Source organism: Lonchura striata, chromosome 7 (assembly GCF_046129695.1).
Source record: "Lonchura striata isolate bLonStr1 chromosome 7, bLonStr1.mat, whole genome shotgun sequence".
NCBI classification, from domain to species: Eukaryota; Metazoa; Chordata; class Aves; order Passeriformes; family Estrildidae; genus Lonchura; species Lonchura striata.
This window is the reverse complement of record NC_134609.1, coordinates 37,262,304-37,275,625: the sequence shown is the minus strand read 5'-3', so window position 1 is coordinate 37,275,625 and position 13,322 is coordinate 37,262,304. Positions and strand designations below refer to the sequence as shown.

General features: G+C 59.7%; 1 protein-coding gene across 3 annotated transcripts; it reads right to left on the bottom strand.

Moving 5' to 3' along the window:
• Positions 1–256: 256 nt before the first annotated feature.
• LOC144246635 (C-type lectin domain family 2 member B-like) lies at positions 257–8,447 on the bottom strand. Of its 3 annotated transcripts, none has more exons than XM_077784804.1 (5): positions 8,236–8,447; positions 1,613–1,711; positions 1,332–1,510; positions 1,031–1,131; positions 257–940 (listed from the first exon to the last, which is right to left on the bottom strand). In XM_077784804.1, exons 1-5 carry the CDS (start codon positions 8,381–8,383, stop codon positions 826–828), a joined length of 642 nt encoding a protein of 213 aa, XP_077640930.1. In that variant the 5' UTR covers positions 8,384–8,447; the 3' UTR covers positions 257–825. The 3 variants fall into 3 exon arrangements, with proteins under 3 accessions (XP_077640930.1, XP_077640931.1, XP_077640929.1); XM_077784805.1 differs by lacking the exons at positions 257–940; positions 1,031–1,131; positions 1,332–1,510; positions 1,613–1,711 and adding exons at positions 6,089–7,105; positions 7,196–7,296; positions 7,487–7,656; positions 7,759–7,857; XM_077784803.1 differs by lacking the exons at positions 257–940; positions 1,031–1,131; positions 1,332–1,510; positions 1,613–1,711 and adding exons at positions 6,089–7,105; positions 7,196–7,296; positions 7,487–7,857.
• Positions 8,448–13,322: the final 4,875 nt, after the last annotated feature.

The window sequence follows — 13,322 nt, the reverse complement described above, 5'->3', positions numbered from 1 at the left end:
ATTCCCTTCACAATTCCCACCCTTTCCTGTGCCTCATTTCTAACCAGCACTGCCCCAATGGTCCCTTGGTGCAGCTCTTTGAGTTGTGGGGCAGTGACTACGGCTGGTACAGTGCTTTTGTGACATTTTACACCATTCTCTCTGTTCTATTCCCATCCCTCCTCCAGCCTTTCCCGCCACCCTTTCAGCACCTCCACCACCCTGACGTGCCTCGAAATAGCTCTTTTAGCGTTACCAGGTGGACAAGACCCCATAGTGCAGCTTTTTATTCTCTTTATTTTACTCAGTTGATCTTATTGCAGCAACTGTCCCTCAGTGCAGCTCCTTTAGAGACAAGGCCCCGTCTCACCAGGTGGCTGCAGCCAGGACAGGGGCAGGGCAGGACACATCACAACACTGCCAGTGCTCAGGGTCTGTCAGCCTTTGCAGCTCAGGCAGATAAAATGAATCCAAATTGTCAGTGATTCCCACCACCTGCTATTTCTCCCCTCTTCCTGCATGGATTTGACCTCTGTTTCCTCTCACAGAGCTGGAAAGCCAGTTCATGATTTCCAAGAGCCCAGGGCCATTTGGATTTCCCATTAGAGCTTCTTGTGTAAGGAGAGCAATCCACTCATTGCAGGAAGCACCGCTGGGAGGATGTACTGCAGAGACTTTTCCCCTGAACACCCAGCCCAGCGCTGGCACTGGGGATGGACAGGCACTGAGGTGACCCTGAGAGTCCGTGCAAGGCACAGGGTACAGCTGAGGAAGGACAGCCCTGGGCTGGGCTCAGAGCTGAAGCTGGCACTGCCCAGCGTGGACAAGGTCCTTTCTGCAGCCCTGTCACAGGGCAGCTTGGGCCTTGCTGCAGACATATGGCCGCTCATTTGAGCACATCTCACTGCGGAATTTATCGTCAGCCAGGTACACACACGGGGAATTGCCAAGGACAGGAACCCTGCAGGGAGGAGCAGAGACAGCGCTGGTTCCCAGGGGAACACCTTGTGCCCCTGTCCCCCCAGGCCCTGCCCGGCTCCCCGGCACTCACCTGGAGCTGTAGCTGCTGCCGTCCCCCCAGTGCAGGCGCTCGCCCCATCTGCGCAGCCCGATCCAGTAATCGACGTTCCCGCGGAGGCGGAAGAGCAAATCCTGCCCAGGAGAGAGGAGTGGGAGCTGCCCCGGCCCCTCGGGGGGACCCGTGCCCGGGGCTGCCCCCGCACGCCGGGGCTCCTTCCCTGCAAGGCCCCGGCACAGGGCTGCACCCCCAGCCCTACGAGCACCCAGCCCGGCCCAGGAGCACCCCCAGGCTCCCCTCAGCCACCCCACACCGCCCGCAGCCCCTCACTCACCATGGCCTCATCCTGGAGAATGGCCAGGGAGGCCCCGAGCTCCGAGCACCGTTCCTGAGCCTGATCCCAGCTCCTGTAATCCCTTGACAAGTAGTAGCAGACCCCATTGTACCCAACCCAGCCATGGGGACAGCCCAGAACCAACTGCGGAGTTGCAGGTGTGACTGGAACCTGTGGTGCTGGAGGGGGAAGAGGAGAAGGTCTGAGGATTCCCCTCTGCAGGGAGCAGGGACCCCGCTCTGCCCCGAGGGGCTGGGCCCAGCCTGCTGCCCCTCCCTTACCTGACTGCACAGCCAAGGCCACCCCCAAAGCCAGCACCAGCACCAGGAGCAGCAGAATCAGCACCGCCGTGAGCACGGGACGGGAGCTGAACCATTCACCTGGAGCAGGAAAGAGCTGCTGGCTGCCAGAACCAGACCCGGCCCTGCAATCTGCTCACCCCGTGCCCAGGGATCACAGCAGGGACCCCTCAGCCACTGTGCCCCTCACTCAGCTAGCAGCCAGAGAGCCAAGAGCCTGGGCACAGGCAGGGACACAGCTGTGGGGACAGCCAGGGACACAGCTGTGGGGACAGGCTGCAGCAGGAGAACTGCACAGCCTTGGGGGCAGCTGGGGCTCTTGGTTCCAGCCACTGACGGGGCCCAGCAGAGCACGAGGCCTCTTCCAGACATCGGGAAACAGCCACACATCTGCCAGCCCTGGCCCTGGGAGGTGACACTGTCCTCTCCCTAGAGGCAATAGTGGGGTGCCTTGCTCACCAAAGAATATTCTGAGGTTCCTTTTCAGTACATTGGTGATTGCTCTTCCATTCTCCAGCGGCTCCTTCTGAAGCCCATCAACAGAGCAGAATTCACTTTTCTCCAGCTCACAGCCCTCATCTCTCTGCCGGGAACAAACAGCACCTTGCTCCCGACCCATCTGGAGTGCTGACAAAGCCTCTCGGAGATCGGCTCGGGAACAGCTTTACACCCGCGGTGGTGGCACCCTGAAAGGACACGATGCGAGGTCACTGCTGGTGCCGGCCCCGCGGGACACCGAGGCTCAGCAGGGCGGTGCCGGCTCTGGCTGCGCTGTCCCCGCTCCCCAGGGCTGCGGCAGCAGCTGCGGAGACAAGCGCAGCCTCCGGGAGCTCTGCGCTCCCCGCAGCCCCGGCCCCTGTGGCTCTGCAGCCGCTGCAGCCCAGCTCCGTGCGGGACAGGCGCTGACAGCGCCGGGCAGCTGCCGGATGCTGCCGGCCCAGGGCAGCTGCGGCTCGGAGCCCGCCTGCCCAGGGGCAGGAACCAGCAGCCCCGGGGGTTCACGATTGTCCCCCGCATGCCGTGCCCCGGCGGCTCGGAGCCCGGGGACACCGAGCGCCGGCACAGCCGCTCTGGCTCCCTGCCCGTGCCCGTGGAGCGGCTCCTGGCAGAGAGCGCAGCGCCGAGAAGCCTCGGCCCCGGAGCGGGCAGCGTGCGGCGCTTTCTGCCCCCGCTCGGCGCCCGCAGCGCTTTGGGCTCTGAGGCACGTTCGGGTTCATCCCGTGCCAGCCCCGAGCCGGGCACGGACACCGCCCGCCCGAGCAGCGGCCCCAGCCCGGAGCGAGCCCCGAGCTGGGGCGGAACCGAGCGCGGGTCCCACCTGGGCCGGAGCCGCCTCCGAGCTCCGCCGCCGCCTCGCCGGGCTCCGGGGCCGCCGCCTCGCCGGGCTCCGGGGCCGCCGCCGCTCCGCAGTGACACGAACACGGTGGCTGCAGCACCAACCCCTATTTATGAACTCTCAGTTTGGGGGTGGGATGGGAGTCTGACTTTTTTGGCCAAGCAGCACCGGGGAAGCGGCAATCACGGCACCGGGAGGAGTCGAGTCGGGAAACTTGGCGAGCGCTGCAGCGCGGGGGAGATTTTGGCAGCGAGACCGAGTCTGAGAAATGTGGAGAACTCTGCACAGCTGGAACAGGAACAGGGCGCTGCCCGGACACATCAGTCACAGCTGGTGAAGGAGCCTGTCAGGGAAGGGACTTTGGTTGTTGTTGTTTGTAACTGGAGATGGGAGATGTGGAGGCAGGAGTTGTGCTGGTTGGAGGCCTCCTGTGCCATGGTGATCATGAAATTACAGTGTTCACCATCTTCTGTGATATCAGGAGGAACATCAATAAAATTTTTACATTAGACTTCAGGAGGGCAGACTTTGGCCTATACAGGAGACTTATTCAGGAAATTCCTTGGGAAGCAGCCCTTAAAACCAAAGGAGTTCAGGAAAAGTGGCATGCTTCAAACCAGAGATCTTGAGGGCACAGGAACAGCCTGTCCCTGCATACCCAAAGATGAGACAATGAGGCAAATGTGCAGCCTGGATGGGCAATGAGGTTTTGAAGGAACTTAGGAATAAAAGGACGGTGTATCATCTTAGAAGGAGGGTCAGGTTTCTCAGGAAGTATTTAAGGGGGTTGCTAGGGTATGTAGGAAAATAGTTAGGGAGGCCAAACCTCAGTTTGAACTTAGTTTGGCAATTTTGGTAAAGGATAATAAAAAATGGTTTTACAAATGTATTGATGGTAAAAGCAAGGGTAAGACCAGTTCTTGTTCTCTTTTGGATGCAGGAAGGAACTTAGTAACTGCAGGAGAGCCAAAGGAAGAGGTGCTCAATGCCTTCCTTGCCTCAGCCTTCAGTGGGAAGAGGGCTTGTCCTCAGCACAAGTGTCCTCCTGGGCTGGTAGATGGTGTCAGGGAGCAGAATGGCCCCTGTTCTCCAGGAGGAGGCAGTCAGAGAATTGCTGAGCTGATGGATGTTCATAAATCCATGGGCCCAGATGGGATCCACCCCAGGGGGATGAGGGAGCTGACAGATGAGCTTGGGAAGACGCTCTCCATCATTTACCAGCAGCCCTGGCTCACTGGTGAGGTTCCAGGTGGCTGGAAGCTGCCCAGTGTGACACCATTGACAGCAAGGGTGGGAAGGAGGATCCTGGGAATTACAGGCCAATCAGCCTGACCTCAGTACCCAGTAAGGTCATGGGGCAGTTTATCTGGATTTCATCAGGCAGCACTTGCAGGATGGCCAGGGCATCAGACCCAACCAACAGGGCTTTAGGAGGGGCAGGGAATGTTTGACTGGTGGGGAAGATGAAATAGGAAAGCCGTATAGATATGATTGCCTGGCAAATGATTTGGAAAATACAGAAACTATATTGAGATTGAAATGAGAACAAGCTTTGAGATACCAAATTTTAGTTGCTAAACAACTAGAAAACAACAGTATAGCCAGTTGAAGGCAATCCCCCCTTCTGTTTGAACAATGCCCACTACCTACACACAGATCCAAGGTTCAAATGGAATGTTCTCTCTCACCCTTCAAAAACGTATAGTTTATCCCATATCTGTAACCCTGAAGCATCAGGTATCTGTAACCCCATGGACCCAAGCTTATTCCAGCCCACTCTGAAGCCCCCTGATAAGGTGTACCCGGGGGACCAGACACCCTCTTGGAATCCTCTCCCTCCCCTTCTCTCTGCTCTCTTGGAATCCTCTCCCAGCCCTGAGCTTGAGCTCTCTCTCTATCTCTATCCCTATCTCAATTTCTGTCTCTTCCTCCCCCACTCCTTGGGGCCTGCCCTGACCTGCCTGCATCTGGGAGTTCCAAGCAGGGCCCTCACAACCACGCCCTTTGCAATAAACCCGATATTCCAAGACCTGACTTCAGAGATCTCTCGTCTCCATCCGTCCCGACCGTGCAGGACACCAGCGCTCCCTACATTGGACCAGGCTGGTCTCCTTCCCTGACCCAGTGACCTCCTGGTGGATGCAGGACAGGCTGTGGATGTGTCTGTTTGGGCTCCAGCAAGGCCTTTGGCTCTGTCTCCCACAGCACACTCCTGGAAAAGCTGCAGCCCACGGCTGGGCCAGGAGCGCTCTGTGCTGGGCTCAGAACTGGCTGCATGGCCGGCCCAGAGAGTGGTGGTGAGGGTGCTGCACCCAGCTGGGGACAGGCACCAGTGGTGTCCCCCGGGGCTCTGTGCTGAGCCAGCTCGGTTCCCAGCTGGGCCCATGGATTTATGAGCAGCAAAGCAGCTTAGCTTCTGTTTATTTTATTCTCTAGACCCTATTCCAGCAGCCACAAACCCATCCCTCAGTGCAGCTCCTTTAGAGACAAGGGCCCGTCTCACCAGGTGGTTGCAGCCAGGGCAGGGGCAGGGCAGGACACATCACAACACTGGCAGTGCTCAGGGCCTGTCGGCCTTTGCAGCTCATGCAGGTAAAATGAATCCCAATTGTCAGCAATTCCCACCACCTGCTATTTCTCCCCTCTTTTCCTGCATGGATTTGAGAGCTCTCGGTTTCCTCCCACACAGCTGGAAAGCAAAATGCCCGCCTGCCCCATGGCATCCCCGCCGCCTTCCACCGCTCCAGCCTTGTTCCTCTTTCTCTCCCCTTTACTTTGCATCACTTTCTCCCTCCTCCTCCTCTCCCTGCCAGCTCGAAGCAAAGACATTTCCCCCCCTGGCTCCAGCTGCCTCCTCTCCCTCGGTCCCGTTTTACCCCTCTGAACTCCTGGAGCCGCCTGCCCGCGGAGCCGGAGCCGCCGTGGGGCTGGGAAATGGTGCAGGGAATTCTGGCAGGGATTCTGGGGCTGGGCTGGGCCGGGCCAGGACCCGGGGCCAGCAAAGCCGCTCTGTGCCTCTCCTCCTGCCCCTGGGCAGGCACAGGACACAGCAGGGAAGGCTCGAGGGGCTCAGGAAAGGCAGCAAGAGATCTGTCACTGTCATGGGCGTAACAGGCCCAGACTGGGGAAACTGATTTTAATTGATTTTATTATCAAACAAATCAGAGCAAGGAAATGAGAAGGTTGCCAAATCCTAAAAATGCACCTCCCCAGGCTGTTCTCTCCTTCCTGGCTTCTCTTTATCCCCGATTCCCTCCCTCCCTCCTCCTCACACAGTGGCACAGAGGGATGGGGATGTTTTGGTTTCAAAGGCAGGGGCCTGCTAAGGAAGGTAGGAGCCTCCCTTGCAATGGAAAATATAATCCCGCTCCCACCAAATTATTATAATGTTGAGATGAAGTGGTTCTCAGACAAAGCTATGAGAATATAAAAAACAATCGGTTATTAATGTAAGAAACTACAACACCGCAGCCAAGTGTGAGCCGGCCCCGCCCGCAGCGCGGCCCGAGCGGACACAAACCCGGGCCCGGCCCCGCTCGGCCGCGGCACTTTCCCCGCGGCTGCAGTTCCGGGCACGGCCGGCAGGGGCGCTGGCGGCAGCCGGGTCTGAGCAGGGCAGGGAGAGGCGAGCTCAGGAGCGGCACCGAGCAGGGGGGACAGGGCCCGCGGGCACCGGGGGAATGAGGGCCCCGCTCGGGGGCTGCTCGCACAAGCACAGCCTCCCCCCACAGCACAGCAAGCGCCTCTGCGCTGGGCTCCCGGGGTCGGCTGGATTTCCCATTGGAGCTTCTTGTGCCAGGAGGGCAATCCACTCACTCCAGGCAGAACCGCTGGCAGGATGCACTGCAGAGACTTTTCCCCTGAACACCCACCCCTGTGTTGGCACTGGGGATGGACAGGCACTGAGGTGACCCTGAGAGTCAGTGTAAGGCACAGGGTGCAGCTGAGGAAGGACAGCCCTGGGCTGGGCTCAGAGCTGAAGCTGGCACTGCCCAGCGTGGACAAGGTCCTTTCTGCAGCCCTGTCACAGGGCAGCTTGGGCCTTGCTGCAGACATACGGCTGCTCATTTGAGCAGTTCTCACTCCTCAATCTGTTCTCAGCCAGGAACACACACTCGGAATTGCCAAAGACAGGAACCCTGCAGGGAGGAGCAGAGACAGCGCTGGTTCCCAGGGGAACACCTTGTGCCCCTGTGCTCCCAGGCCCTGCCCGGCTCCCCGGCACTCACCTGGAGCTGTAGCTGCTGCCGTCCCCCCAGTGCAGGCGCTCGCCCCGTCTGCGCAGCCCGATCCAGTAATCGACGTTCCCGCGGAGGCAGAAGAGCAAATCCTGCCCAGGAGAGAGGAGTGGGAGCTGCCCCGGCCCCTCGGGGGGACCCGTGCCTGGGGCTGCCCCCGCTCCTTCCCTGCAAGGCCCCGGCACAGGGCTGCACCCCCAGCCCTACGAGCACCCAGCCCGGTCCAGGAGCACCCCCAGGCTCCCCTCAGCCTCCCCACACCGCCCGCAGCCCCTCACTCACCATGGCCTCATCCTGGAGAATGGCCAGGGAGGCCCCGAGCTCCGAGCACCGTTCCTGAGCCTGATCCCAGCTCCTGGAATCCCTTGACAAGTAGTAGCAGACCCCATTGGACCCAACCCAGCCAGGGGGACAGCACTGCAGAATCTCAGGTGTGACTGGAACCTGTGCTGCTGGAGGGGGAAGAGGAGAAGGTCTGAGGATTCCCCTCTGCAGGGAGCAGGGACCCCGCTCTGCCCCGAGGGGCTGGGCCCAGCCTGCTGCCCCTCCCTTACCTGACTGCACAGCCAAGGCCACCCCCAAAGCCAGCACCAGCACCAGGAGCAGCAGAATCAGCACCGCCGTGAGCACGGGACGGGAGCTGAACCACTCACCTGGAGCAGGAAAGAGCTGCTGGCTGCCAGAACCAGACCCGGCCCTGCAATCTGCTCACCCTGTGCCCAGGGAGCACAGCAGGGACCCCTCAGCCACTGTGCCCCTCACTCAGCTGGCAGCCAGAGAGCCAAGAGCCTGGGCACAGGCAGGGACACAGCTGTGGGGACAGCCAGGGACACAGCTGTGGGGACAGGCTGCAGCAGGAGAACTGCACAGCCTTGGGGGCAGCTGGGGCTCTTGGTTCCAGCCACTGGTGGGGCCCAGCAGAGCACAAGGCCTCTTCCAGACATCAGGAAACAGCCACACACCTGCCAGCCCTGGCCTTGGGAGGTGACACTGTCCCCTCCCGAGAGTCCACAGGGTGGCCCTGCACTCACCCAGGAATCTTCTGAGTGGATTCTGTGTTGCTGACCGGTTCTCCAGGGACTCATTCACCCCCCCATGGGTGGAGCAGAATTCACTCTCCTGCAGCTCACAGCCCTCATCTCTCTGCCAGGAACAAACAGCACCTTGCTCCCGATCCATCAGGAGTGCTGACAAAGCCTCTCGGAGATCGGCTCGGGAACAGCTTTACACCCGCGGTGGTGGCACCCTGAAAGGGACACGATGCGAGGTCACTGCTGGTGCCGGCCCCGCGGGACACCGAGGCTCAGCAGGGCGGTGCCGGCTCTGGCTGCGCTGTCCCCGCTCCCCAGGGCTGCGGCAGCAGCTGCGGAGACAAGCGCAGCCTCCGGGAGCTCTGCGCTCCCCGCAGCCCCGGCCCCTGTGGCTCTGCAGCCGCTGCAGCCCAGCTCCGTGCGGGACAGGCGCTGACAGCGCCGGGCAGCTGCCGGATGCTGCCGGCCCAGGGCAGATGCGGCTCGGAGCCCGCCTGCCCAGGGGCAGGAACCAGCAGCCCCGGGGGTTCACCATTGTCCCCCGCATGCCCTGCCCCGGCGGCTCGGAGCCCGGGGACACCGAGCGCCGGCACAGCCGCTCTGGCTCCCTGCCCGTGCCCGTGGAGCGGCTCCTGGCAGAGAGCGCAGCGCCGAGAAGCCTCGGCCCCGGAGCGGGCAGCGTGCGGCGCTTTCTGCCCCCGCTCGGCGCCCGCAGCGCTTTGGGCTCTGAGGCACGTTCGGGTTCATCCCGTGCCAGCCCCGAGCCGGGCACGGACACCGCCCGCCCGAGCAGCGGCCCCAGCCCGGTGCCGCACGGCCGGGAACTGTCCCGGGCACGGAGCAGCCGCCTCCGCCCGAGCGAGAGCAACCGGGACGAGCCATCGCTGCTGCGGGCCCGGCTCGTCCCCAGCTGTTGCGACCAGAACTGCTCATAGTAAAGTCAAGGGTAAGGAAGGAAAAACGGCCTTTGCATAGTACCCACAGATGTTTTATTCAGCCTCCCCGTAAGATGTTCAGGTCCCAGGCATACACACATGAAGGGGCCAGATTTTCCTCCCTCCCGAGGGACCGGAGATGCCCCGAGTCTCGGGGCAGTACAAAGATAAGGGTCAATCAGAGAATAAGGAGGGAGTGGCTCGGGGACATAGGAACAGACCTAGGAACAGGGGAAGGGGTCACTGGGGTCTTAACAGTTTTTTGAAGGAAGCTTCTTGTGTCTTCCCAATTTGAGAGGATGCCGCCCAGGGTGTCCACACTCCGCGATCCCAGCGCAGGGGGACCCGGCGGAACCCGGCACAAGGAACTCGCCAGAACCCCCCTGGCCCTCAGCGCGGCCCCTCCGCCCGCAGCGAGCCCCGAGCTGGGGCGGAACCGAGCGCGGGTCCCGCCGGGGCCGGAGCCGCCTCCGAGCTCCGCCGCCGCCTCGCCGGGCTCCGGGGCCGCCGCCGCTCCGCTCCCCGCCACACACAGCGGGTGCGGCCGCTGCCGCCGCCGATTTGAGCCGATTTGAGCCGATTTGAGCCGATTTGAGCCGATTTGATCAATCAGAGTCCGGGAGCGCTGCCCATCGCGGCTCGGCCGTTCTGCTCCCCGCTCCCCCGCGGTCCCCTCTCCCCGGCGCTCCCCGCCGCCTTCTCCGGGATCGGTTCCTTCACCGTTCTCTCAATGCGCGTCGCTGCCAGCCGGGATTCGGGGATCTGAACCCGAGTCCCTTTCACTCGGCTCAGCGCAATGCAAACCCTCTGCGGGTGTCGGGGCAGCCCCGCCGCATCCCGAGCCCCGTGCGGGGCCAGCTCGGCTTTCCCCGCGCGGCGCCGGCCCTCGCCTAAGCCCGGCTTTTCCCACCCCCGCCTGGCTCCGCTTTTCCCACCCCCGGCTGGCTCCGCTTTTCCCACCCCCGCCTGGCTCCGCTTTTCCCACCCCCGCCTGGCTCCGCTTTTCCCACCCCCGCCTGGCTCCGCTTTTCCCGGCGCGGCACGGCGGCTCCGGTTCTCCCCCGGGCGACCTCACTCCGCTGCTGTCCCTTCCCCGCTGCGGCGGGGCGAACCCCCCGGTATCTGCCGTAAGTTCTCTGACTGCCTCTGGTTACTGAAGCCTCACGCACTATGTTTTAGAATGCCTTAAAATATGTTGAAATGCTTTTTTAAGTTAATCTTGTAGTTTTCGTGGATTTCTCTGAGTATTGTTACTGGAGAGATTAAAGCAGTAAATGCAGTGCCTTTTTATTATTGTTATTTTGTGCAGCATAAAACATTCTAATTTCATTAACAGAAATGCTGATAACATTTACTATATGGTATTACAATACATCAAATGTCAAGAAGCTCCCGGTTTGTTGGGCAGTTTGACAAATTCTACATTGTTGTTGTTTCTTTTGGTACAGGCAATATTCACAAGATATTATTACCTTGTTTATAACTGGCTTTTCAAAATCTTTGACATATCTTTGTGTGAGTACCTACAAGACACGCGTCATTGTGGGATCTCTCTTTTCTGTTCTCCAGCTGCAGATGCCTCTCTTTGAACAGGCTGTCCACAGTCCTTCCCTGCTCTGCCTTCTCAGTCTTTAGTCCCTTCTCTCGTTTCAGCAGGTTTGCTATGCCTTGGCCCAGTGCTGTCTCATCATTCTCCTGGGCTTTCAGAGTTGCAGGATAAGATCTCTGGCCTTTGTGGAAAGCCTCATCTGAGCTGAGGCCCTGTGGACTTTACGGACCCTTGTGTGACACACATCCTTCCAGGACACGGCTGTCACCTGCTGAGGGCAAGGCTGCTTCTGCTCTTTGGGAATCAGATCCAGCCCCAGGAATTCCCACAGAAGCAGCCCAGCAGTGTGCTGTGTTTGGGGCATCTCATCACTGCTGCTGTTGAGAGACTTGGTTTTGGATATGTTAGGGAGACCCTCCCAATGAGGGTCTGGGCTCTGGCCAGAAAATTGCCAACAAACCCGGGTGTTTTCTGCCTCAAAACTATATTCAAGTCTCTCTGACTTGGCAATTTGACCCTATAACAATGTGACAGCTGGATCTATTTTTAAAGTGAGCTTGGACACCTTTCCTGAGAATGGCCATGCAGGTCCTGACTGACACAAGGTGTGGCAGCTGCTGCAGGCTCTGGGTGGTGGTGCAGTATTTAAGACATTGATAATCATCCAATTTCACGTGTCATTAATGACATGTATTATCTGACTTATTCTTGATTCTGCAAGTTTCTTGTTTCACTGCATATATTGTTCTGTTTTGATGTTCCCTTCATGTTCATACCAAGACACATGCATATTATTTTTGAAACAAAAAGAAAGGGGAACTGGCTCCTAACGAATGTCTAACTAATACAATATTTATACTAAAAGAATTTTAAAACACTTTTCTCTAAGTGTCACAGTGAGGGTGGCTGTGACAAACCTCTCTGGTTCCCTGACTTCAGGCAAGGGTGGTGAAAAGGAAAAGGAGCTGCTTTGATGGAGCTGCCTGCAAAGAACTTTAATAAAGGGTGAAAAATAACAAACGTGGAGAAGCCCTGCACCATACGAGGGGCAGGATCCAAAGACCTGAAACAAAGGGGGAAGCAACAATATATACACTTGGGGGTGGAACATTCTAGAACTATAACCATACAGGAGAAACAAGTAAGCAATAGGGGAGCAGAACTTTGGCAACTTATCACAATAACACCAAAGGCTTATGGGGAACTCTCAGGCTCTCCCTGAATTCAACAAATGATTCCCAGGGCCTGGAACTGACACCCGGCTCTTTTGGGGTAAAATCCAGCTGACTCTGGGTCACTGCTGGGCCAGTTCCCACATATGAGGATCTCCAGCAGAGTGTGCAATGGCAAGGCCGAGGTGATTTAGGAGCTGAGGGAGAAGGTGTGCAGGTGTTTATCACCAGCAGGTTTAAAGTGCTCACCCGTTCCTGTGATCAGACATCGGTGGGCTCCAAGAAAGCGAGGCCCAGTGAGAAGAGAGGTGACCCAGTCACCACTCAGCCCTCGTGGCCAGGACAGGAACAGAGGCAGCACTGCCAGGACGTGGCTGTGTCTGGAGACTTGGAGAGGCAGCTTGGCAACAGAGGCCTTCTGTCCTACAGTATTTACCACCATGGAACTGTGTTCCTGCTAACCCTCTTCAGCCATTCCCTGTTCCAGGCTTCCAGTGATGCCAAGGTAAACATTGCCAGCTGCTGGACTTCCTCCTGCCTAGGCAGCACGGCCCTGAGCTCCAGCCATGTTGACTATAGAGCAATGGTCATTTCTTTCCATTCCCTCAGGGACATTGGACAATATCTTTTTGTTCTCCCAAGCTCTTTGTCAGTGACATGATTGTACTTGAGATTACAAAATTGGAGTATTTTGTTGATTGTAACTTATCTTTCATCTGTCTTATCTTCTACCTAATAGATAATCAGTAATAACCTTAAAAAGATGTGTGGGAAATAGGACCGGGAAGGTGAGAGAGGAAGGAAAAAGGGAGGCAGCTGAGGCCTCTTCGGATTCAAACAGAAAAAGAAAAAAGGGAGGAGAAAGGAGGAGGAAAAAAGGACTGAGACTAAATTCCAACCCGGCACAGCCGCTCTGGCTCCCTGCCCGTGCCCGTGGAGCGGCTCCTGGCAGAGAGCGCAGCGCCGAGAAGCCTCGGCCCCGGAGCGGGCAGCGTGCGGCGCTTTCTGCCCCCGCTCGGCGCCCGCAGCGCTTTGGGCTCTGAGGCACGTTCGGGTTCATCCCGTGCCAGCCCCGAGCCGGGCACGGACACCGCCCGCCCGAGCAGCGGCCCCCGCCCGCAGCGAGCCCCGGGCTGGGGCGGAACCGAGCGCGGGACCCACCTGGGCTGGAGCCGCCTCCGCGCTCCGGGGCCGCCGCCTCGCCGGGCTCCGGGGCCGCCGCCTCGCCGGGCTCCGGGGCCGCCGCCTCGCCGGGCTCCGGGGCCGCCGCCTCGCCGGGCTCCGGGGCCGCCGCCTCGCCGGGCTCCGGGGCCGCCGCCTCGCCGGGCTCCGGGGCCGCCGCCTCGCCGGGCTCCGGGGCCGCCGCCTCGCCGGGCTCCGGGGCCGCCGCCTCGCCGGGCTCCGGGGCCGCCGCCGCTCCGCTCCCGGACA